Genomic DNA, 25298 nt, shown 5'->3' with positions numbered 1-25298 from the left:
TGTTGTGTGATACATGTATATGATAACAATAAAATATTGCTTTTATGAATTGTTATAATCTGATATCATACCCAAGGAGGTACATTTAGAGTCCCAAATCCTAAACACTGTATCCTTTCTCAGCACCATGCCAACCAGAAAATGCACCGGAAACACATCAAAAATGCATATGCGTTTTTAAAGCGTTTTTCAACAAAGCAGTGTGAAAGCACCCTTAGTGCCCTTCCTGTTATAACTTCCTTCCTTTTAAAATGTCCCTTGCCAAGCATTTGTATTCCAAATGCCTCATGCTTCTTCTTGTTGGGTGGACAGGGCAGGAGGCCTATTTGGGCAACATCACCAGCCATTCAGACACAGGCCACGGGGCATGAGGGATGTGTCCAAAGCAATGTGTCAGTGTGTTCCTGCTAGCTTTCAAATAAACAAACAAGTTTTATTGCATTCTAGTTTTTGCAGTGTTCCTTGGATTTAAAAAGTGAGACTTCACTGGAAACATGCCAGCATCTGTGTTGTACTTGAGGAGTGCATGCTTTATTGTACATGGAGTGGTATTCAACATCAGACAGAAGACAGTAAAAATAAAATACAGTATCTAATCACATACTGCTGATTCCTCAATATGATGGCAATAAATATAAGGTCAGCAACAGTGAAAGCCCACACAATCTAATGTCTAACTCTAGTAAAAGTAAAAACCCTCCTTGTGCCTGCACAGCATGGCCGGATCTAGTGGGTGCTGGGGTGAGCTGCGCCCAACCCCAGGCACTAAATCGGAAGGTCCTAGAGAATTCACTGTGATAGTGGAGAGGAGGTGCGGTCTGTGCTCTCCTCCTGTCAGAACAGCAATCATCTATGCAGCAGGTGAAACAGGATCATATAAAACCAGGGTGTAGCGCTAAAATCAACATACAAATGAATAATTCAAGGTATAAAATAGAGCTGGTAAAATCAAAATCATGCAATCACAGATGACATTTGTAGATGATCAATAGTGACTTAGTGATTCTATAAATAAAGTATTGCTCTCAACCGTTATGATAATATCATATAAAACATGAAATATGGCAAAATGTTATATATAAGTGACACAAGTGATAAAGTGCTGGCAAATAAATAAAATGATTGAATAGTGATTCACTCCGTCACTAAATAGTGACCAATGGTGTGTAAAGTGCTGCAAATGATGATCAGCATATAGTCCAATATAAGGTGCATAGGAGATCGTGATGATCTTCAATATTTGGTGATCTTATCCAGCAAAGTGGTCAAATAGTGAAGACTGCGCACTCACCAGATGCGCAATCAATAAGCGCATTTAGAGATATCACCCTCAGAAACTTGGAGGTCCCTTTAAGGTCTGGTCTGGTCAGGTGTCCCCCACTTTCCAACATCCGCTGCTAGCAATGGCTCAAGAGCTAGCTAGCAAGAGCTCTTGGCTATGATAGGGGCCAGGTCCTCGACGAGACCCAACAGGAAGACCTTGAGAGAAGGGGCAAATGAGGTCGCAATAATGCTTGTGAAAAAACCTCATACCTTTTCTTGAGGAAGGAACTACCAGTATGACTTGCCAATACACTGAAAGAGGTCAACCTGCTGCCTGAAAGTTTACTCCAAAGACCATCAGTCAAGCTAGTACGATCCTGGTACATGCAAAGTTTTCTTGAACTTTTAGAATATGAGAATAAGAGCCCAGATGATCCTGATGTACTTTATGACTTTTTAAATGTCCTCAAACAAGTGAAGAAACGACAAAATGATGTGGTCCCCACCATGGCCCAAGGAGTGATTGAATACAAAGAGAAGTACGGCTTTGATCCATTTGTCAGTAGCAATATCCAGTATTTCCTGGATAGATTCAACACAAGCAGAATTTCTTTCCGTATGCTCATTAATCAGCACAGGAGCTTACACCACTTACAGAACGATTGAGCCACTGCTAGCAGCAGATGTTGGAATGTGGGGGACACCTGACCAGTCCAGACCTGAAAGGGACCTCCAGGTTTCTGAGGGTGATAGCTCTAAATGCGCTTTTTGATTGCGCATCTGGTGAGTGCACAGTCTTCACTATTTGGGCCACACCACCACTTTGCTGGATAAGATCACCAAATATTGAAGATCATCACGATCTCCTATGCACCTTATATTGGACTATATGCTGATCATCATTTGCAGCACTTTTCACACCATTGGTTACTATTTAGTGACGGAGTGAATCACTATTCAATCACTTTATTTATTCGCCAGCACTTTATCACTTGTGTCACTTATATATAATATTTTGCCATATTTCATGTTTTATATGATATTATCATAACGGTTGAGAGCAATACTTTATTTATAGAATCACTAAGTCACTACTGATCATCTACAATTGTCACCTGTGATTGCATGATTTTGATTTTACCGGCTCTATTTTATACCTTGAATTATTCATTTGTATGTTGATTTTAGCACTACACCCTGGTTTTATATGGTTATTTTGGAGGTTTTTGGTACCTTTTGGTGTTTAGCAGCTTCATTGACTTTTAGCGCTCACTTATCCCTATTTGTGCCTTTTCTAGGTGACACAGGATCGCTTTTCATCGGGCTGTACACACAGGTTTGATTACGTGCCCCCTAGCCACATTTCCCACTCCTGGGAGATGTTCAGCCCTTGGAGGACATAGGGGGAAGCTAATCAAACCTGTGCGTACAGCCCGATGAAGAGCGATTCCTGTGTCATCTGCTACATGAAGAATCGCTGTTCTGACAGTTCTGACAGGAGCAGGAGAGTACAGCCCAGCACAGCATACCTCCTGCGCTTCTATAGCGTTTTCCCTTATTGTAATTTTTTTTTTTTTCGAGGGTGGTTGGAACACACAGGTGGGGAATTATACTGGGACCAGCTTGGTTTCAAGTAAAAGGTTTGTGGATGGGAGGCTATTTGTGCTGGGTAGGGCAATTTCAGGGGGTGGGGGGGGGGGAGTTGGATTTCTGCAGCTACATGGAGGAATGGGGGGAGGGTAATTTGTGCTAGGAGAGGCTGGTGGGATATTGGTTAAGAGGGGAAATGGGGAGATTTGACCCCCTGACCTCTGTCCTGCTGACCCCCTGACCTTCGTCCTGCTGACTCCCTATCCCCTGTCCTGCTGACCCCCAGTCCTCTATCCTGCTGACCCAATGTTCTCTGTCCTGCTGACCCCTACACACTGCCCTACTGACCCCCTGTCCTCCATTCTGCTAACACCCTGTCCTCCGTCCTGCTGACCCCTGTACACTTCCCTACTGACCCCCTGTCCTCCGTCCAGCAGACCCCCATACACTGCCCTACTGACTCCTTTACATTGCCCCACTGATCCTGCATCCTCTGCCCCCTTGACATTTTTTACTGCACCCCCACATCAGACATGCTGCACAGCAAGGGTTAAAGCCAGGAGCACCAATGGGAGAAGAGGGATGATCAGGGCTGCTCAGAGCAGGTAGGTATAACATATCCAGCATTTGCAGGGACAAGACCACACAGCATGAATCAGAAAACTGTTAGGAAGGGCTGCAACGTGAACAAACCCTTAGGCTTCACATATTGGATGGCTACTCTATAACCTCAAGTTGTAAGTCTAATCTGCTGAGCAGGGGGTAATATGTCCCTGCTGGGTCCCAAACAGCAGTTATAGAAGACCTACCCAGGGACAGAACCGAGAAATACATCTTGGATAGAGACATAGAGACGTATCTCATAAATAGCTGAAGAATTTCCAGTGTTTTCTAGTTGCTATGCATAGAGAAAGAACTCAAACACAACATACTTAGCAAAGCCATTAGTAAACAGGTGAAAGCAGCCTCAGCCAGCTTCATCCAAAGCTACGCGTTTCACCATACCCATGGGGCTTAATCATTGGGGCTTTGGATGACGCTGGCTGAGGCTGCTTTCACCTGTATACTAATGGGTTTGCTAGGTGTGCGGTGTTTGAGATCTTTCTCTATGCATACGCACAATATGTGACAGACCCCATCCAGCCACCACCCATTGCAGGAAACACCGGGTGGTCTTACAGGAGCCTGAGCGGAGACCTTACATTTCATGAGGTTCTAATGGTTTCTAGTGTTTAAACTTACTTGTAATAAATGAGGCCAGGAAGCACAAACAACATCTGGAAAATACACCGGAAAGCACTGATCTGCACAGAGTGTATGTCTTCAATCTTCTTCACCAGCAAAGCGCTTGATGAGAAAAATAGGGTGGACAGGATGGTGTAGAAGATTCCAAGCCCAGGGAAAGTGCATTTCTTCTTCCCTGTGATGGCAGAGCAGAATTTCAGCTTGGTGGGCAGTAACACATTTGACTAAAAAAAAAGGCATAAATAAATACAATGCATAAATTATAAAATGTATCTGGGTAAACAGAATGTGTATCTGTATTTTATAGCAAATGTATCATCTTATTAAGACGGAGCTTGAGGCATATGTAAAACACTCATGTTAATGCGGCTCTGGACATTTATACATTAGCAGTGCTCATGTGCTAACAAGAAGCATGCTGACAGGGGAAGAGAGCAGAGTAACAGAAAGATGAGCTTATTAGTCTGTTGTTTTCTCCTTTCACTGCTGAATCACAGGTTGGAAGAGAGAAAGGTTTTGTTATATCTGTGACCAAGATAAGTGTTCCTTAACCACTTGCCCTCTTGAGGATTTCCCCCCCTTCCTGACAAGGGACATATTTTGCGTTACAGCACTGCGTTACTTTAACTGTCAATTGTACGGTCATGCAATGCTGCACCCAAATGAAATTTACGTCCTTTTTCCCCACGAATTGAGTTTTATTTCGGTGGTATTTTATTGCCTTTTGCGGTTTTTGCAGACAATTTTGAAAAAAAACAATATTTTTGACTTTTTGCTGTTAAACATGTGTAGTTTTAAAAAATCAAATTTCGTCATAAATTTAGGCCAAAATGTATTCTGCGACATGTCTTTGCTAAGAAAAAATCCCAAATGTGTAAATTAATTGGTTTACGTGAAAGTTATAGCATCTACAAATGGCGTTATAGATACTTGAATTTTTTTTTTTAATTTTTACTAGTAATGGCGGTGATCAGCGACTTATAGAGGGACTGCGGGACTGCAGCGGGCATTTTGACACTGGGGGGAACTGACGTAGTGTCACTGACATCCCCAGTGACAAAAATACAGTGATCAGTGCTAATAAAAATCACTGCTACTGTACTAATAGCACTGGGAAGGAAGGGGTTAACATGAGGGGCAATCAAAGGGTTAACTGTGTGCTGAGAGTGTTTTATATAGGGGGCCATGTCAGTGTGCTTCACTTGAAGCACACTGCTTTGGATGGCTGTGCTGTGCATCTAAAGCAGTGTGCCCGAGCTGACAGGGAGGAAATCACCGGCCGGGACCCAATGATTGACAGCCGCGGCCGTGAATGGTGGCGTGGGTAGGGCACACGCCCCTTACCCGAAATGCAAAATCATATATATTTATTACAGATACTTATATAGCGCCATCAATTTACGCAGCGCTTTACATATACAGTGAGGAACAGAAGTATTTGAACACCCTGCGATTTTGCAAGTTCTCCCACTTAGAAATCATGGAGGGGTCTGAAATTCACATTGTAGGTGCATTCCCACTCAGAGACAGAATAAAAAAAAAAATTCAGGAAATCACATTGTATGATTTTTAAAGAATGTATTTGTCTTGCACTGCTGAACATAAGTATTTGAACACCTGAGAAAATCATGTTCAGCAGTGCAAGACAAATAAATTCTTTAAAAATAATATAATGTGATTTCCTGAATTCTTTTTTTAAATTCTGTCTCTCAGAGTGGGAATGCACCTACAATGTGAATTTCAGACCCCTCCATGATTTCTTAGTGGGAGAACTTGCAAAATCGCAGGGTGTTCAAATACTTCTGTTCCTCACTGTATATGTAAAGCGCTGCGTAAATTGATGGCGCTATATAAGTATCTGTAATAAATCACTGTATATTGTACACTCACATCAGTCCCTAACCCTCAAGGAGTGTACAATCTAAGGTCCCTAACTCACATTCATACATACACATACTAGGGTCAATTTAGACAGGATCCAATTAACCTACCTGCATGTCTTTGGAGTGTGGGAGGAAACCGGAGTACCCGGAGGAAACCCAGGCAGGCACAGGGAGAACATGCAAACTCCAGGCAGGTGGTGCCGTGGTTGGGATTCGAACGAACACCCGTAGTACTGCCAGGCAGAAGTGCTAACCATTTAGCCACTGTGCTGGTGTGTGTGTGTGTGTGTGTGTGTGTGTGTGTGTGTGTGTGTGTGTGTGTGTGTGTGTGTGTGTGTGTGTGTGTGTGTGTGTGTGTGTGTGTGTGTGTGTGTGTGTGTGTGTGTGTGTGTGTGTGTGTGTGTGTGTGTGTGTGTGTGTGTGTGTGTGTGTGTGTGTGTGTGTGTGTGTGTGTGTTTTTGCGCACCCGTGCCACCCTGTAGCAGTATTTCTGCTATAGGGTGGCACGGTAGCAGTTAACTATACCAGAGAAAAGTTAAGTCTTCTGCCCTGCCAGAAAGGGTAGCGCTGTGTGGCAGAGCTGTGTGATTCTAAGAACTGGATTGGCAGAAATAAAATATAAATCCTTCGGCAGATGATAAATTGAATCTATATGGGAGTTATACTTTGCCAACATCCCTATATATGCAAGTACAACCTATTCTTTACCTTCCACTTTTTGCCATACAAAGTCCCATGAGGTAAAGAATAGGTTGCAAATCCTTTGCAGATAAAACTGTTCCCATAAATGTGTTGTATTCGACTATTTAACTGTTTGTCTGGGGTTCAGCTTTAACAGCATGTTCAGTGTATTATCAGGTGCTAGGATCCTGCACTGCAGAGATCCAGTGCAAGCAGGAAAGGCACTGCTGGGGCTTGTAGTTCCACAGAGGATATATCCATATATTTAAAGGAGAAGTAAGACCAAAGCTCTTTTGGGCCTACTTCATCTATAGATCACAGCAGTGCACTTTGTTTTGCACCTCTGTGACCCGTATTACGCCAAGAGTGGGGTAAAGTCTACTGTTGGCTGACATCACCCAGATGGTCCATATTCTGGAGGGATCCCAACATTAATTTCAGGATCTACCCAGGTGCCTGACTGGCAGCTGGTTTAGCCTCTCAGTGCACCACTGAGAGCCTGAGCCAACTACCTACACCCCCTCCACAGCCTGGCACTCCAGTGAGCACTGGAGGAGCAGAGCAGAGAGCAGTGACTGACAGTCACCACTCTCTGCTCACTGAAGACTGAGTACTGAGCGATCAGGAGAGGGATGCAGCATCAAATCAATGTTGTATCCTCCTAGATAATGTATGTTTGAGAGCATGTGTGTTCATCTTTTTCTTTAAAATTCCTCACTTTTCCACTCTTTCAAGTGTATTTATATAATAAATACATTTATACACATGAGCAAGATTCCGGCAGATATTGGAAAAATGTGGAAATTAAACTGGTAGGTTGCCAGCGAATGAAGAGAGACATGGAACTTCTAATCTGTGTCTGATGTCAAGGCTCTTGGGACAGAAAAACAAAAACAACTCAACTAATAATACATGGAAGCAGAATGAGCATCAATTAAATCTTGGTGAACATATTTCTGGATGTCACATAATATTCAGTCAGTACTCACTCTACATTAGGTCTCATTCACACGAACACTGAGGTCCATTAGTCCATGCATGGTCGTGTGTTTATACAGCAGAGTGCAGGCAGCCTATGTAGGCGTATGGGGATGATTGGTTGTGTCAGTGCAGCTGCTGTGAGAGCTGACCCGAATGTATACAGTGTGTGGTCAGGGCCATTCACCCACAGCCGGTCAAATTGTGATGAGCGTCTGCATCTGTTCAGCTGCTGCGTCCCCATACATTTTCATGGGCCACCTACACGCAGCACCTGTTGGCTCAAGTCACATGAACACATGGCCCATTCATGCACTAAGGGGCCTCACCGCCTGTGTTAAACAATGAGGCACTATTCCTCCCACTGACACCAAGGATGGGGCATTATTCCTCCCACGGATACCAATGATGGGGCACTATTCCTCCCACTGACACCAAGGATGGGGCACTATTCCTCCCACGGATACCAAGGATGGGGCACTATTCCTCCCACTGACACCAAGGATGGGGCACTATTCCTCCCACGGATACCAAGGATGGGGCACTATTCCTCCCACTGACACCAAGGATGGGGCACTATTCCTCCCACTGACACCAAGGATGGGGCACTATTCCTCCCACGGATACCAAGGATGGGACATTATTCCTCCCACTGGCACCAAGGATGGGGCACTATTCCTCCCACTGACACCAAGGATGTGGCACTATTCCTTCCATGGAAACCAAGGATGGGGCACTATTCCTCCCACTGACACCAAGATTGGGACATTATTCCTTCCACTGGCACCAAGGATGGGGCACTATTCCTCCCACTTACACCAAGGATGTTGCACTATTCCTTCCATGGAAACCAATGATGGGGCACTATTCCTCCCACGGACATCAAGGATGGGGCACTATTCCTCCCATGGACATCAAGGATGGGGCACTATTCCTTCCACGGACACCAAGGATGGGGAACTATTCCTCTCACTGACAACAACGATTGGGCACTATTCCTCCAACTGATACCATCATTGGGGCACTTTTCCTCCCACTGACACCAATGATGGGGCACTATTCTTCCCACTCACATCAATGATAAGGCACTATTCCTCCCCCTAATACTAAAGATAGGGCATTGTTAACTCCCACTGACACCAAGGATGGGGCACTATTCCTCCCACTGACACCAAGGATGGGGCACTATTCCTTCCATGGACATCAAGGATGGGGCACTATTCCTCCCATGGACATCAAGGATGGGGCACTATTTCTCTCACTGACACAAAGGATGGGGCACTATTCCTCCGACTGACACCAAGGATGGGGCTTTATTCCTCCCACTGACATCAAGGATGGGGCACTATTCCTCCCACTGACATCAATGATGGGGCACTATTCCTGTCACTGACACCAACGATTGGGCACTATTCTTCCAACTGACACCAACGATGGGGCACTATTCTTCCCACTCACATCAATGATGGGGCACTATTCCTCCCCCTAATACTAAAGATAGGTCATTGTTACCTCCCACTGGCCACAGTCCAGCCCCTCTAAACTCTGCGGGTCTGTAAACTGGCCCTTTCTTAAGAAAGTTTGGAGATTCCTGTTATAGTTGATAGATCAGATATGATTTGTACTCATTCTTTGTTTTGTAAATGAAGAGGAAACTATTCATTTCCTGATTGCAAGCTATTCTGTATAAGTGCTTCCCTTAGGGAAAAAACATTTCTCGGGCACACCTTGTTCATCATGTATGTTCAACAACAAACTGTGCAGGGTTGACTCAAAACAGTGGTTCCTCCAGAGGTCAGGAATTTCTGAAGGACACTTTTTTCTGCATGTTATCACTCTAATATGCAGTCCACTGTTTGCTGTCATGAGTAAAGCTGGCCATACACTGCTCGAATTTGACAGAAGTCAATTGTTTGATCAACTTCTGTGGAAGGGACATGTAAAATTTTCCTTGATCAGTGGCTGCAGCCACTGATTAGTTAACTCTGACAGTGGCGTGTACTGCTGTCAGAATACAGTGACTAGGCTGGGGGGGGGGTATTTCTCCATCCACCTTTTTATTTGTGAATGGAGGAATCTGTTAGATGAACAAAAAAAAATAACTTTGCATATCCAGCATAAGTCAGCAGCACTTCTTCATTTGACTGTGCTGGAGGAGAAGGTAGCTGGGAGCACAGCAGGCTGTGCTCTGTCCTCCACCACCATCTGGGAACATGGACCTCATTCAAACCTGTGCATTTTAGATGCGGTGTGATCAAGATACTTTTGCTTGCTGCATCTTTGATGAAAGCACATTTTTTGTTGCACTTTCATGAAAATGCATGTTATATAGATGTCCATAGTAACACACCTACAAAGCAACACACCAAAAATGCACAGATGTGGACTTCCCTAAGGGTCAAGGCTCTGAGCAGAAAGTATTCTTAGAAGACAGAACCTTATTGGTGCCTTTCTGACACACTTTGATCTGCAGGAAAGTACACAAACATGGTGGCCCAGGGCCAGTTGACCGTCTACTATACATTAAAAGAAACTGTCACTTCACCCATTTACAGCAAAGTAACAGGGTCTCTTTAAAGCCTGCCTTGTCCTGATCCACCTTCCTCGATGATCTGACCTCCTCCCATGATGCAGTGCTTGGACATAGAGGGGGAGATTTACTAAAACTGGTGAGCTCAGAATCTGGTGAAGCTGTGCATGGTAGCCAATCAGCTTTTAACTTCAACTTATTCAATTAAGCTTTCAATAAAACCTGGAAGCTGATTGGTTTCTATGCAGACCTGCGCTAGATTTTGCACTCTCCGGTTTTAGTAAATAACCCCAATATAATCATGTGAGGAGGATCACAACATCAACCCTCTGTAAACTCCAACATCATCCAACACTGAGCTTACACAGGGTTAAATTCCTGGAGAAAGGGAACATTGGGGGAGGACACTACTTTCATGAGAGGTTTTATATATTTAGTGTCTGAGCATTAAAGCAGAACTAAAACTTCATATATACTCCCCTCCAGAACGTGAGGTCTCCAAGTTCCCTCCTCAGTGCCAACATCCTTGCCCGGTCTTCTTCCAGCATCTTCAACCACAATGAGCGGCTGGCCCAGGATGATATAACTGCCATGCATGCACATAGGGATTTATCAATCCGGACCAGGGGCGGACTGACTATTTGGAAACTCGGGCACTGCCCGAGGTCAGTAGGGGGCCCCATGAGATGCCCCTGGTACCTTTTTCATAGGCTTTTTTGAGTTTGGGCAAGGACACAGGGGCCCCATGATCCCCTATTGCCCGGGGGCCCCATGAGTTGTCAGTCCGCCCCTGATCCGGACACCTCATGGATGCATGGATTGCACACTGAGCTGCTCTCAGCAAACTTTGTTCAGAAGTCTCTTCAGAAGCTTGCATACCTACAAACACATGTTTAATAACCAAAATTCTGAAATAGCACTCCCTCAGCTATTGCGCACCACACAACCTACACTTTGCTGCCATGTGCATCTCACCCCCTTCCCTCTCCTTTTTAGAATCAGAGGATTTCATCCCATATACTGTATGTATTCTATATCTAGGAATGTATAATGATGTAAAGATACATTGTACCCAACGGCAAGCACAAAAAAATCACCAGCATCACAGCAGTTATACATTCCGTTAGCATAAAAGAAACATGCCATTTACATGCTGGGAGATGCACAGCTCCCGCTGTAGTTCTGCGTCTGCTTCAAGTAAACTCTGCAGGCCTTGTAGACCCTGGCAATACAATCAAAACTCCTCCACACCCTCCTCCTTCTCCAGGCCATTCACAAAACATACATTACAAGGCTCCATTTTGTGAATGGCCTAGTGAAGAGGTGGGAAGAGATGCAGCCATAGCACTGGGGTCTACAAGGCCTGCGGAACTCACATCCAAACAAGCATGAAAGTATGGTGGAAGCTGTAAAAAAAAATAATAAAGCACATATAACATGTAAAATAAATACAGCAATATGGGGGTTTCTTTGCTGACAACATGAGGGCTCCTTGACCCTCATAGGGAAAGGGAGCCTTGACTGATGGGGGCAGGACTTGAAATTGGGCGTGGTTACACGTTCTGTGTATATTGGCAGAAGTCTATTGGTCAGATGACTTGAGTTGTCTGGGTCGGGCCTGAACTAATTTATAATGCTGTTCTGAGGTAAAATCTTGACATTTGAAGAACTGCATTTTTGAGGAGTTGCCCAACCGCCCGCTTTATTGTTGGTGTGTCACAGTTTCTTCAGCGGATTTTTGACCTTGCCAGTGATAAAGTTGCCATAAAGGGCTATACCCTTGACTGGAATGTTGGAATTGGTCTAATGTCTGTCCAGCACTTATGGTAAGGGCAGGCCCCTTTAGATTTGTTTAACCTAATGTTAAAGTGTAACTAAACCCAGGACCCTACATTCACTATATCTGGTCTCTCACAGTACACACAACATGGAAGTGCAATTATTTTAGTAAATATAAACTGCTAAATACCTTTTCTCATCAGCAGTTAGATCAGTCGTGTGACTTCAGCAGAGCACTGGTTAAAGCTTGTAGGAAGAGTTTTCTTTCTGCTCTAGGAGGCTGCATGACCCCTGACTCTCTGCTGGACAGTGCTGATTGGCCCTGTGCTGACCACATGCACCCTCCCAAGAAAAAAAAAAACCTCTCTAGCAACACACACCAAACTGAGCATGTGCATGGGACTACGGATTCAGTCTGTATCAGGTGGACATTTCAACAAGAGGAGGGGCAGAGAAGAGAGGATTGAACAGCCTTTTTACACAATGCAGGGGATTAACCCCTTAGGTTCCACAGTGAGTATAACAAGCATTCTTTACTTCATATACAGGCTGATTTTATTGTTGTGGGTGCCCTTTTTTCCATTAAATTGTTCTACGTGTGTTTTCTTGGATGGGGGCAAGGTTAAGGTGATATAAATTGGGATTCAGGCCTATGCTCATCAGCTGTCATGTAAAACTGACTTAAATGAACAATCTCAAAGTCCCAAAAGTAAAATGTCCAAAATTACAAATAAAACCCAAAAAAAGTCCAACGTGATATCCAAATCTTGATCCAAATCCTGTGACGCACGTGACGTATTGACGTCCCGGCGGCCATTTTGGATTCTGGAGCGCTTGTGTTTGGCGTTCCTGGGACTCGCGGTGTACTCCTGGCGCTCCCCCAGAGCTGAAGTGACAGTGGTGGGCAGGAGTGTGACGGTGTGACTCCCTGGAGCCCATTTGATATCACAATGGTGGTACTCAGTTGTCGCTAGGAGCAGAAAGCCAGTTTTACCAGATTTTAATGTAAGTGGCTACAATAAAATTTATATATTATTTTTTCATATACTGATCCCTGGTCTGTTTGTGAGGTCCAAAGGAACAAGAGGATGCCAGTTTGAGGATTTTCCATGCACACTGGTTGATCACATGCTGATATTTTTTTGATTTAGGGTAATTATGCATTTTTTATATGGTTTGCAGTGATATCTATTGAGTATCTTTTTCACGAATGCTGTGACACTATAGTGTTTTGCATGCTGCACGTGTGGCACTATACTTGTGGTACCTAAGATAATACACTATGTCTAGATTTTGTTTTTTTTGAGGTATATGAAGAACGTCTGAGTTTTATCTTCATCTTCATTTTGGAGTAGTGAGCACTTATGCATTAAGATTTGGATATCACAGACTTTTTTTGGGGTTTTATTTGTAATTTTGGACATTTTACTTTTGGGACTTTGAGTTTGTTCATTTAAGTCGGTTGATATATTGTACACTGGTACTTCAGGGGAAGGATAATGATACGACTTTAAGGGATGTTATGTGTTTGTGTGTGCTGACTTATAGTTATTTCAGTCATGTAAAACTACTGTAATACTGATACATTTCTTGTGCCTCCTTGGCTTTGAAGTCCACCTCAAAATGTTAAACCAACCACAGATAACAGTAACATAAATAAATAGCACATCATTATTCTCAAGCAGCTTTACGCAGGCCTTTGACCTCTCCTAGAGTAGTTTAGCACTCAGCACTGCCAAAGTTTCTCTTTTATTACATTATATATCCCTTTATAATTACCAATCCTTATCAGGTCCTATCTAGTATGTGCCATTTTACCTCAGGTGACCAAGAGCACCCAAGTGTATGTTTACTGCCTGTGTGGCCTAAGTGTATATCAATGTTATCCAGATCATTTGTGTGCTTTCAACCATTTCAATATCGGGCAATTTTACACCTTCCTGCCCAGGCCATTTTTCACGTTTCAGCGCTCTCACACTTTGAATGACAATTGCACGGTCATACAACATTGTACCCAAACTAAAATTTTATCATTTTCTTCACACAACTAGAGCTTTCTTTTGGTGGTATTTAATCACCGCTGGGGTTTTTATTTTTTGCTAAATTAACAAAAAAAGACCAAAAACTTTGAAAAAAAACACGTTTTTCTTTGTTTCTGTTATAAAAGTTTACAAATAAATAATTGTTCTTCATAAATTTAGGCCGAGATGTATTCTACTACATGTCTTTGGTGAAAATAACCCAAATTAGGATGTATTATTTAGTTTGTAGGAAAGTTATAGAGTTCACAAACTATGGTATAGATCTGAATATTGATCAATCCTGAAGTACTGACAGCCAATCTAATTTCTTGAGGTCCAAGAATGTCAGAACAGTACAGATATCCCCAAATGACCCCTTTTTGCAGAGTAGACAGTTCAACGTACTTCATAAGAGGAATGGCGAGTTTTTTGAAGTTGTATTTTTTTTGTCATAATTTTTCGGAAAATGAAAAAATTAAAAAAATTATTTTCGCTATTTTTTTTTTTTACATACTGTCACCAGTGCAGTACAGAGTCATCATATAACTGGCATGGCGGTGAACAGGGACACTGACTGGTGACAGTATGAAAAAAAAATATATATATATATATTTTTTTTATTATTTTTAATTTTTTATTAAATTTTTTTTTATTTTTTTTAAGATTTTTTTTCATATTTTGCTATGACCAAAGTAATCAGTATTTTTTTTTTTTTTTACACAATTTGCTTATAGCAAAGAATTACTTTGCTATAAGCAAGCATTTACCTGAATGAAATCGATTCATTCAGGTTTTTTTTTTTTTTTGTGCTTAGCTGTGATTTGGCCACAGCTAATCACATGACATGTGCATGTGACCTGCTGTGACCATTCACAGCTAGGCACTAATATACAATGGATGGCATGAATGAAGCCATCCATTGTATACAACTGTCATGTGACCTGCTGTGATTGGCCACAGCAGGTCACATGGTACCGACAACGGGGGCCGGTACTCAGATCTGTCATCGGCCGTGTCCGAGGTACACGGCCGGTGACAGATCGCGCCGCTGCGCTGCTCTGCAACTGCGCGAACTGCGCATGTGCGGTAGCACGCCAAATGGCATGCACCCGGAAAGCTGAAGCATTTTTGCGTCCGCCAAACGGCTATAGGCCGGGCGGCTAATGGTTAAAGCAGTGAATATCACTTTAATATATATCATTAACAACTTCCCGTCCGCCCTATAGCAGTAATACTTCTACAGGGCGGCACGGATGTGTAAAATCAAGTATATATACGTGATTTTGCATTTCTGGGTAGGGGGCGAGCCACGCACACGCCCTACCCGCACCGCTATTTGCGGACTTAACTGTCAATCACCAGGTCCCGGACGGTACATTACTTGCTGGCACCTGGTGATCGAGAAGCATTACCGACAGAGGGAGAGAACTGTAAGTAAACAAAACAGTTCTCTCCTGTGTCAGCTCCTGCACACTGCTTTGCATGGCTTTGCACACACACAGCACATAGTAAAACAGCAGACAGCACACAGTTAACCCTTTGATCACCCCACGTTAACCCCTTCCTGCCCAGTGCCATTAGTACAGTGTCAGTGCTTTTTATTAGCACTGATCATTGTATTGGTGTCCCTGGGGATGTCAGTGACACCAAGTCAGTTCCCCACAGTGTCAGAATGCCTGCCGCAGTCCCGCTATAAGTCGCTGATCACTGCCATTACTAGTAAAAATATAACAAAAAAATCCCAGTATATATACCGCCATTTGTAAACGCTGTCATTTTCACGGAAACCAATTAGTTTACATGTATTGAGTTTTTTTTTTAATCTTTTATTAAATTTTTTCAGTACAAAAAAACAGAGAACAGCCTTGTACAATACACATAAACAGGGGCAGACTGACCATTTGGAAACTGCCCAAGGGCCCAGGGTCAGTAGGGGGCCCCATAAGATGCCCCTGGTACCTTTTTCATAGGCTTTTTTGAGTTTGGGCAAGGACACAGGGGCCCCATGATCCCCTATTGCCCGGGGGCCCAATGAGTTGTCAGTCCGCCCCTGCACATAAACACAAATTCCATTCTAATTAACCTTATCCCCTACCCCACCCATCCTCCCACCATCCTCCCCATCCAGCTACCCAAGTCCATAGCCCGTTTCCTAGTTTCTATTTCCTCCCATATATTTCTGCCTATAACCGAGTCCCTTCACCTCCACTCACTCTCCGAGTCCCTTCACCTCCACTTTCTCTTTCCACTTCTCCATCATGATTTCACTAGACTTTTCACCTTAAATTCTGAACAATTCCAGATATCTTTTAGATGTTTTAAAGTCTGACCGGCTTTCCTAAATGTTTCCATTTTATCCTCCTCCTCATGATACAACTCCTCTATCCTGTATATTTCTTCAACTCTATTTATCCAGTCACTTATTCTTGGGGGCTCTGGGACTTGCCAGAACTTGGGAAACAAACCCTTAGCCACACAAATTAAATGATACAACACCCTATTTTTATGCAGTTTCACCGAATACTCAAAATTATAAAATAAACACACCCACGGGTACCTCTGTAAAGTGATCCCACATTTCTCCTGAATATGCTGGATTATTTCTTGCCAGTATTCCCTACCATATATGTGCCATTGTGACCTTTTTCCTACACCCCCTCCAACATAAAGGTGAAACATCTAATTGTTTATGTGCCACACTCGGTGTAATGTACCATCTCACCAAACATTCGTAGTTCATTTCAACTGTGCTCATATTCATAACCTCATGTGTTAGTTTAACCACTTGCCTACCAGGCACTTATACCCCCTTATTTACCAGGCCAATTTTCAGCTTTCAGCGCTGCCGCATTTTGATTGACAATTGCGCGGTCATGCAACATTGTACCCATATGAAATTTTGATCGTTTTTTTCTCACAAATAGAGCTTTCTTTTGGTGGTATTTAATCGCCACTGGGCGCTTTACTTTTTGCGCTATAAATAAAAAAAGTGAAAAAAATTTGAAAAAAAAAGTTTCTTTGTTTCTATTATAACATTTTTCAAACAGGTATTTTTTCTCCTTCACTGATGTGCGTTGATGAGGCAGCACTGATGGGCACTGATAGGCGGCACTGATGGGCACTGATAGGCAGCACTAAAGGGCACTGATTGGCAGTACTAATGAGGTGGCACGGATAGGCGGCACTGATAGACAGCACTAATGAGGTGTCACGGATAGGCGGCACTAATATGCAGCACTGATAGGCGGCACTGATAGGTGACACTGATGATGGGTACTGATAGACGGCACTGACTGGCATCACTGCTGGGCACTGACTGGCAGCACTGACTGGCACAACCCCTGGGCACTGACTGGTGGCACTGACTGGCAGCACTGCTGGGCTGCACTGGTAGGTGGCACTGGTGGGTGGGCACAGGTGGGTGGCACTGGTGGGCACAGGTGGGTGGGCACAGGTGGGTGGCACTTCTGGGCACAGGTAGGTGGCACTTCTGGGCACAGGTGTGTGACACTGCAGAGTGGCACAGGTGGGTGCACTGCTGGGCACAGGTGGGTGATCTGCTGGGCACAGGTGGGCGGAGCTAGTGGGCGCACTGCTGGGCACAGGTGGGCGGAACTTGCGGGTGTCACTGCTGGGCACCGATCATCAGGGCACTGATCATCAGTGCCCTGATGATCGGTGCCGATCCCCGCTGTGACAACTGCCGGTTCTCGGCAGTACTTTCCTCACGATCTGACAGCGTGAGGAAAGTGCAGCCGAGAACCGGCACTTGCATTTTCCTGTGATCAGCGTGTCATTGGACACCGCTGATCACATGGTAAAAGGCCGCTGTGATCGGCCTTTTACCACATCACGTGATCAGCTGTGTCCGTAGGACACAGCGATCACGGAGATCGCCGAGGGTGCGCCCCCTAGGGCGCGCAGGAGAGCGCGTTCTGGGGGGACGTCATATGACGTCCACTCAGAACTGGCCGGCCGCAGTGCAGCCGTCATTCGGCTATCTGCGGTCGGCTACTAGTTAAATATTCTATTCTTTTGTTGCTCATTCACCTTTGTTCCAAGCTCCTTTAAACATTTCTCCAAGAACGTGAGGATCAGCTCCTTCCATATCCATAAGGATCTTATAAATAGCTTGTTTTGGAACTGTGTTGATATTTAACAATTTTTCAAGTGGGTATAGATCCTCAGACGTCCTCAGTGGTTGTGGGAGCGTTGAGACAAAGTCACCAAATTGACAGTACCACAACTCGTCTACTGTAATGTGAAAAAAAAAAGCTTTGTTCTTCTTTAAATCTTGAAAAGTGTGAAATTTCCCTTTGTCTAATATATCCTTCAAACGTGCAGTTTTATCTTTACCCAAAAGGGGAAGTTCTGCTTTAAGGACTGCTCCCCATTAAGGATTGGCACCTTTGGGGGAGGGGGGGGGACAGGTACCCGCTCCCACTTCCGGTCCAATCGCCTAGGCGATCGGAAACGGAAGATGTCTTCCCTCCCTTCCTGTATTCTTTTGGGACACGTGACAGTTCCCAGAAGACTACAGGACTATTCATGTAGCACAGCGTTACTCGCACATGCGCAGTGGGTACCCGGCTGTGAAGCCGCAAGCTACGGGGGATACAATGCGGGACCGAGGTACAGGTAAGTGGCTGTTTTTTAAAAGTCAGCAGCTACAGTTTTTATAGCTGCTGACTTTTTTTTTTTTTCAGGGTGGGTGGAACTCCGCTTTAACCTCTTCATGCCGTCGCCTCCCGGCCCTTTAAGGGGTTTCAGACGCCAGGAGGCAGGGTGGGCTTTTAGGGTCATGTGACCACCATGATTCGTTGTCACAGGATCAGAAGAGGTCTCGATCGCAAGGGGAGATTGGGGACCTTTCCATGAGACACCGACATATGTGCTGGGAGCACGCAGAGCACGCGCTCTCAGCACATATATGTACGCAAAATATGCGGCCGTTCGGCATCAAACCTCAGCTGCCGAGAGACCGCATATTTGCGTACGGTCGGCGTCAAGGGGTTAATCCATTTCCCGGCAATACTCTGTTCCCACCAAGTGAGTCCATATTGAATTATATTTCCGTCCCTTTTGCTTATATACAGTATTATATCCCAAACTTTTAATACTTTCCTTGTCAACTGACTAATATTCGCATCCAATATACAAAATTTAGGTGGTATCCAAATAATCTTCTCTAATTGTGTCTTACTCAAAGTCCTTTTTCATGTTTACCCAACATTGCCCTTGTGAATTATATGTCCAATCTACAATTTGTGATAATATCACTGATAAATAATATTTCCTAAAATTAGGAAAGGGGGTTTCCTTTTTGCCTTACACAATACCTAGTATTTAATTCTTGTTTTTTTATTTGTCCATATAAACCTGAGTATCATCTTCTTTATTATCCCAAAGAAAGACTCTGGTAAATGTACTGGAAGCATGTGAAACCTACAGTATACAGGATTTTTGGTAACATCACCAATTTTAACAAATGTATGCAACCTCCCTTGAAAAGTCTCTAATGGGATTTTTTTTTAGCAAAGACATGTAGCAGAATACATTTTGGCCTAAATTTATGACAAAATTTGATTTTTAAAATTTTTTTACTGGACATGTTTAAAAGCCAAAAGTCAAAAATATTGTTTTTTTCTCAAAATTGTCAGTCTTTTTTTTTATAGCGCAAAAAAAAAAGACGCACAGGCGATCAAATACTAACAAAAGAAAGCTCTGTTCATGGGAAATTTCATTTGGGTACAGCATTGCATTACCACGCAATTGTCAGTTAAAGTAACATAGCGCCGTAAGGCGAAAAATGGCCTGGTCAGAAAGTGGTTAAACATCTGATAACACATTAAATTGACTTTTAAATGAAATTTAACAAGGTAAAGTTTGTGTGACAGAAGCAGTTTATACCCATCACATAGTTGCCATCTCCGTTACAGTATGATTGTAAGAGGGTGACACATGAACCATACAGATTAATAATTACACACTGTATCAGTAAGCCACTTATAGGTTTTCTCATTACAGTGAAAACACAGGAGCACCATGCTGATAAGAGTACGCCAGAGTGACTATGCTAGAAGTGGAGCATACCTTTTGCCTCAGTCCCCTGTCACAAAGTTCTCTACAAACTAATCAATGTACTGTAAATATAAGAAAACCATATACCGAGCAGAGCCTAGGCAGGGCGATGACTGTTCTCTCTCCTGTGAGGAAAGGGAGATAGAGCAGCTATCTGCTTAAAGTGGAACTCTGGGTAAAATCAAAGATGACCTATATGATGTAGTCTGTCAGTAGTATTACATGCTGCATGACACAGGCACTCACCGAATGATTATTTTCCTGGGACTTTACTCTGAGTCCTCTAGATACAATGATAACTGCATAACACACTGATGAAGGGGATTGCTTAGCCTTCAAAACGCATGGGCTGCTTTCTATCAACTACAGAATCAATAAAATACTTCTGGACTCCTAAAACATTTGTTTAGCACTTCTTTTGGCTGAACTTTTTGAGCAGCACAGTGGCTAAATGGTTAGCACTTCCAGCTCCCAGTACTAGGGTCGTTGGTTCAAATTCCAATCACGGCACCACCTGCCTGGAGTTTGCATGTTCTCCCTCTGCCTGCGTGGGTTTCCTCCGGGTTCTCAGGTTTCCTCCTACACCCCAAAGTCATGCTGGTAGGTTAATTAAATCCTGTCTAAATTAGCCCTAGTATGTGTATGCATGAATGTAAGTTATGGACCTTAGATTGTACGCCCCTTGAGGGTTAGGGACTGATGTGAATGTACAATATATATATGTAAAGTGCTGCATAAACTGATGGTGTTATATAAGTACCTGAAATAAATAAATAACTACATTAGTAGAAAACAGATGAACCCAAGCCATGGGGCTCATTCAATGGTCCTTTTTACTACTAAGCTATGAATCTGTATCCAGCACCTTGCTCCCACCTTTCCTTGACACAGCAGTCTCCCTTGTAACATAATGTATTACCTGTTGATTTTGCCAGTAATTCTGTTATTTTCAGACTCCTTTAACAGACCAGGCTGTCCTGCCAAAACGACAGTTAGAGGGTTGAGACAAATCATTCAAAGCATATCTAAACCCAAAACTGACAAAGCTCTTTTGGCCCTACCTCTCCTGTAGGTCACAGGAGTGCACTTCTTTTAGTACTCCTGTGACCCATATTCAGCCGACAATGGCCTGAAGTTATTCAGTGGTCCAGACTCTGGAGGGATTCTAACTTTAACCACTTGCTTACCATGCTATAGCCAAAATACAGCTACAGCTAGTAGTACTTGGAGGGTGTCCATGGACATCCTCTCAGCACCACACACCCCTGGGGCGAGCATCGAGAGCAATCTGTGATCGCTGTGTCCTTTGGACACAGCTGATCACAGATCGTGGTAAAGGGCCAATCAGAGCGGCCCTTTACTATGTGACCAGCGGCGTCCAATCACAGCTGATCACAGCGTAAACAGGAAATGCTGTTTATCGGCAGTCTTCTCCTCACACCGACAAAGTGTTTGGAGAGGAGAGACGGTAAGCGGCGATCTACACAGGGGACATCTACACTGATAATCAGTTCCCTGAATAGCAGTGTAACCCCATCAGTGCCACCTTTCAGTGCCCATCAGTGATGCCTGTCAGTGCCCATCAGTGTTGGCTATCAGTGCCCATCAGTGCTGGCTATCAGTGCTCATCCCTGATGCCTGTCAATGCCACCTATCAGTGCCTCATCAGTGCCATTTATCAGTGCCCATCAGATCGCTGCTGTCTAGCACTGCCGCCTATCAGTGCCCATCAGTGCCAGCTATCAGTGTGACATATCCGTTCCCCTCAGTGCTGCATATCAGTGCAGCCTCATCAGTGCATCCTCATCAGTGCCGCCTATCAGTGCAGCTTCATCAGTGCATCCTCATCAGTGCCCATCAGTGCATCCTCATCAGTGCAGCTTCATCGGTGCCTATCAGTGCAGCCACATCAGCGCACATCAGTGAAGGAGAATAATCATTTATTTACAAAATTTTATAACAGAAGCTAAGGAAAACCTTTTTTTTTCAATGTTTTCGGTCTTTTTTCATTTGTTTAGAAAAAAAATAAAACCCCAGCGGTGATTAAATACCACCAAAAGAAAGCTCTATCTGTTTTAAAAAAATGATAAAAATTTTGTTTGGATACAGTGTTGCATGAGTGTGCAACTGTCACTCAAAGTACGACAGTGCTGAAAGCTGAAAATTGGCCTGGGCAGGAAAGGGGTGAAAGTACCCCGTAAGCAAAAGGTTAAGGCGAGGTTTTTTACATTAACGCATTCTCTGCATTAAGGTAAAAAAAAACCCTTTCAAAAGCTTCTCCCCTCCTGCAGACCCCCTCAAACACTTACCTGAGCCCAATCTCGATCCAGTGCTGTGCTGGCTCAGGACTGAGCCCGCAAAAGCGCCCCCCATAGCAAGCCACAGAGAAGAGGAAGAGCCGAGAGCGCCAGTGTGGAACCCCAGAAGATGAGGTAAGGGGCTGCTCTGTGCAAAACCACTGCACAGAATCACTTTAAATATGAGTGTAGTTTTTAAAGAAAATATAATTTTAATAAACAGTAGAGCAATTATCATGATTCATGTATTATTCCAAATACATAGCCTGTTGTTCTACATAATGTGGTTAATAACTGCTATTAATACGACCTTAATACAAGTGACTTACAATCAATGTCCACTTGGAGGAATGAACAAAGAATCAGATGTTAATTATTAAAGAAAATGATGAGGAAGCAATGAATGTGTCCTTCACTACCAGCTGCTATAGTGACGCTTCAGAGTTCCCTGTCACGTGACAACTCCTGACACTGACTAAACCTGCCATGTGAATGCATTTCCAAGGAGGAAAATAGAAAGTCAGAAAGAAGGTGAAGAAAGAAGCAAAGATAACTGATAAGTGTACACTAGAGCAGTGTCTCTCAACCAGTGTGCCAGGGCATCCTTGGGTGCCACCTGAGTTTTGCTGTGGTGCCACGAGCGTGGGCCCCAGTTTGCCTTGGTTTAGCATCATGAGTTGCTATGTCATGGGTGGGTGGGCTGCCAGCACCATAACAACCAATGATGCACTACGACCAAGATGCCCTGCATTATTCATTGCTATGGTGATGGCAGCCAATTTGTCTACACCATGGTCATGGCACCATAGTAACACATAACTCTGATCCAGGGTTCACACCACAACACAGGCAAATGCTGATGTATCACTGCTTTTCGCTGCACTGCTCAGCTCAGTTCAGCTGCGGTACATAACTTTTAAAGTGGAATTTTACCTATAACAAAATAGCAAACAGGCAAAATTTGTATGGCAGAGGAGGCATCTCTTCTGCATTAAACTTACTCACCTGCCTGTCCACCCCCATACACTGAGCTGCAAAACTCAATGCAAGAGTTTCGGCAATTCCAAGATGACTGAACTCCCGTGCATTCACAGAAGTGACATCATCTTGGCCCGGCCAATGGAAGTGATTGATACCCAGAAGCCACCAGGCTGAAGATGTCAGCAACTAGTGGGGAGTTCCAGGACATCACAGCACTGGAGAGAAGGTGTGTATAATTTTGCTTTTATAAAGAAACAAATGTAAACAGTGTGATACTCTGAAAAAGCACATTGTAACAGCCCATCACCACACAGTCTGCGTGTTTTCAGGTGAATACAAGGGGGAATGTTATGTGCAACTAAATTAGTTATTCTGCCCCGGCTGGGAAGGATTAAGCTTTGGGATGCTGGGTTCCCAGGCTTTTTGGTTGCTGCCTTCTTTCCTGGTCCATATCTAAATAGAAGAAAGGCTAGGCCTGAGGGGGGAAGCAAACACATGGGACTTGAAAGAAAAGGCAGCTGTGTCATGTAGTCCTAAAAGATACCAGAGTTCTTGGAGGAATCTGTCAGTTTTGAAAGACACCATTTATGGACTTTTCAGGTATGCCTGGGCAGTCACAAAATAGTTAGGGTTGAACTACATTGTACTTGTGTTTTATATGACATGGAGTACATTTTTTAACTGTTCTAAAGCCTGCACTGAAGTTACTCTAAAAGGGTGCACGGTGGTACCTGGCCTATGAACGAACAGGACTTGTAAAGAATACATAGTTACATAGTTAAGCTGGCTGAAAGAAGACACAAGTCCATCTAGTTCAATCATAAAAGGGAAGAAAAAAAAAAACTATAATCCAATACCCACAGTTGATCCAGAGGAAGGCAAAAAGATCCCATGAATTCATGATCCAATTTACTCCTGCAGGGGAAAAAGTTCCTTCCTGATCCCCTGAGAAGCAGTCAGATATTCCCTGGATCAACTTTACCTATAAATGTTTATATCCAGTTATATTCTGTGTATCTAAGAAAGAATCCAGGCCTTTTTTAAAGCAATCCACTGAGCTGGCCAGAACCAACTCTTGAGGGAGTCTATTCCACATTTTCACATCTCTTACTGTGAAGAAACCTTTCCATGTTTGGAGATTAAATCTCTTTTCCTCCAGACGTGAAGAGTTCCCCCTTGTCCTCTGTGATGATCTCCAGGGTGAATAACTCTACACCAAGTTCACTATATGAAGCAGTGATGTATATATACATGTTGATCATATCCCCCCTTAATCTCCTCTTCTCAAAAGAGAATAATTTCAGTTCCTCTAATCTTTCCTCATAGCTGAGCTCCTCCATGCCTCTTATCAGTTTGGTTGCTCTTCTCTGCACTTGGGGTACAGAAGCAAAGCCACTATGGAGGGTTAACATGGCAGAAGGTGTGGAGGAGGAGAACAGCTGCCATCAATAATCGTGGTACCTGGCATTGTGACAGGCCCTCCAGTAGTGGGGGGTCTGTGTCCTGACTCCCTCCTTAGTGGTTGGTCTCCCCCAAACGTATCTGGGGACTGAACCAACATTGTGGAGACCCAATAGCCTAGACACATGGTGCGGGAGAGCAGAAGGAGGTAACTAAGTGCAAACATGAGGTAGGGTTGCCTCCTCATCCTTTTAAAACCGAACACATATTAATTACATAGGTTCTGGGGCTAATTTAATGCAAATAAGGCACTAAGTGAGTTTAATTGCCACCTTAATCAGAACCTGTGTAATTAATATGTGTTCAGTTATAAAGGGATGAGGTGGCAACCCTAACATGAGGTCCACACTAGTGCAAGGCGGGACCCCATTCTGTCACTAGGAGTGAAGTGACAGAGGAACGTTGGACAGGTGGAGTGGGCATAGGCTCAGGGGTGTCTCTCCTAAATGCAGCTATTCACAGACAAGGTGTGCAGTAACATGGACTAGCGCGTTTTACTCACGAGGTA

The 25298-nt window shown here is 43.8% G+C and overlaps 1 protein-coding gene across 1 annotated transcript in view; it reads right to left on the bottom strand.

Moving 5' to 3' along the window:
• SLC35G1 (solute carrier family 35 member G1) overlaps nucleotides 1-25298 on the bottom strand; it is a 45223-nt gene that overhangs the window by 3023 nt on the left and 16902 nt on the right. Inside the window, exon 2 of the mRNA XM_089690322.1 lies at nucleotides 4096-4273. Within this exon, the coding sequence (XP_089546448.1) occupies nucleotides 4096-4273 (178 nt within the window). The remainder of the gene's footprint in view (nucleotides 1-4095; nucleotides 4274-25298) is intronic.

The sequence above is a fragment of the Staurois parvus genome, unplaced genomic scaffold (assembly GCF_062004578.1).
Source record: "Staurois parvus isolate SC_StPar_1 unplaced genomic scaffold, SC_StPar_1.0 ptg000525l, whole genome shotgun sequence".
Classification (NCBI taxonomy): domain Eukaryota; kingdom Metazoa; phylum Chordata; class Amphibia; order Anura; family Ranidae; genus Staurois; species Staurois parvus.
This window is presented reverse-complemented; position numbering and strand designations above follow the sequence as displayed.